At 54.6% G+C, this 269-nt stretch overlaps 1 protein-coding gene across 1 annotated transcript in view; it reads left to right on the plus strand.

Annotated features, from left to right (window-relative positions):
• Positions 1-269, plus strand: part of Muc5ac (mucin 5AC, oligomeric mucus/gel-forming) — a 47491-nt gene that overhangs the window by 14130 nt on the left and 33092 nt on the right. Inside the window, exon 32 of the mRNA XM_033764765.1 lies at positions 29-267. Coding sequence (XP_033620656.1) covers positions 29-267 — 239 coding nt within the window. The remainder of the gene's footprint in view (positions 1-28; positions 268-269) is intronic.

Genomic DNA, 269 nt, shown 5'->3' on the forward strand with positions numbered 1-269 from the left:
CAACTCCCTCAACCATGACAACAACCAGCTCGACCCCCTCAACCACAGTAACAACCAGCTCGACACCCTCAATCACCACAGGAACGAGTTCGACCCCCAAAACCACAACAGGAACCAGCTCGAACCTGTCAACCACAACAGGAACCAGCTCAGCCCCCTCAACCACCACAAGAACCAGCTCAACCCCCAAAACCACAACAGGAATCAGTTCGACCCCCTCAACTATGACAAAAACCAGCTCGACCCCCTCAACCACCACAGGAACCAGC

The sequence above is a fragment of the Fukomys damarensis genome, unplaced genomic scaffold (assembly GCF_012274545.1).
Source record: "Fukomys damarensis isolate Sample0158 unplaced genomic scaffold, DMR_v1.0_HiC HiC_scaffold_16, whole genome shotgun sequence".
In the NCBI taxonomy this organism is placed as follows: Eukaryota; Metazoa; Chordata; class Mammalia; order Rodentia; family Bathyergidae; genus Fukomys; species Fukomys damarensis.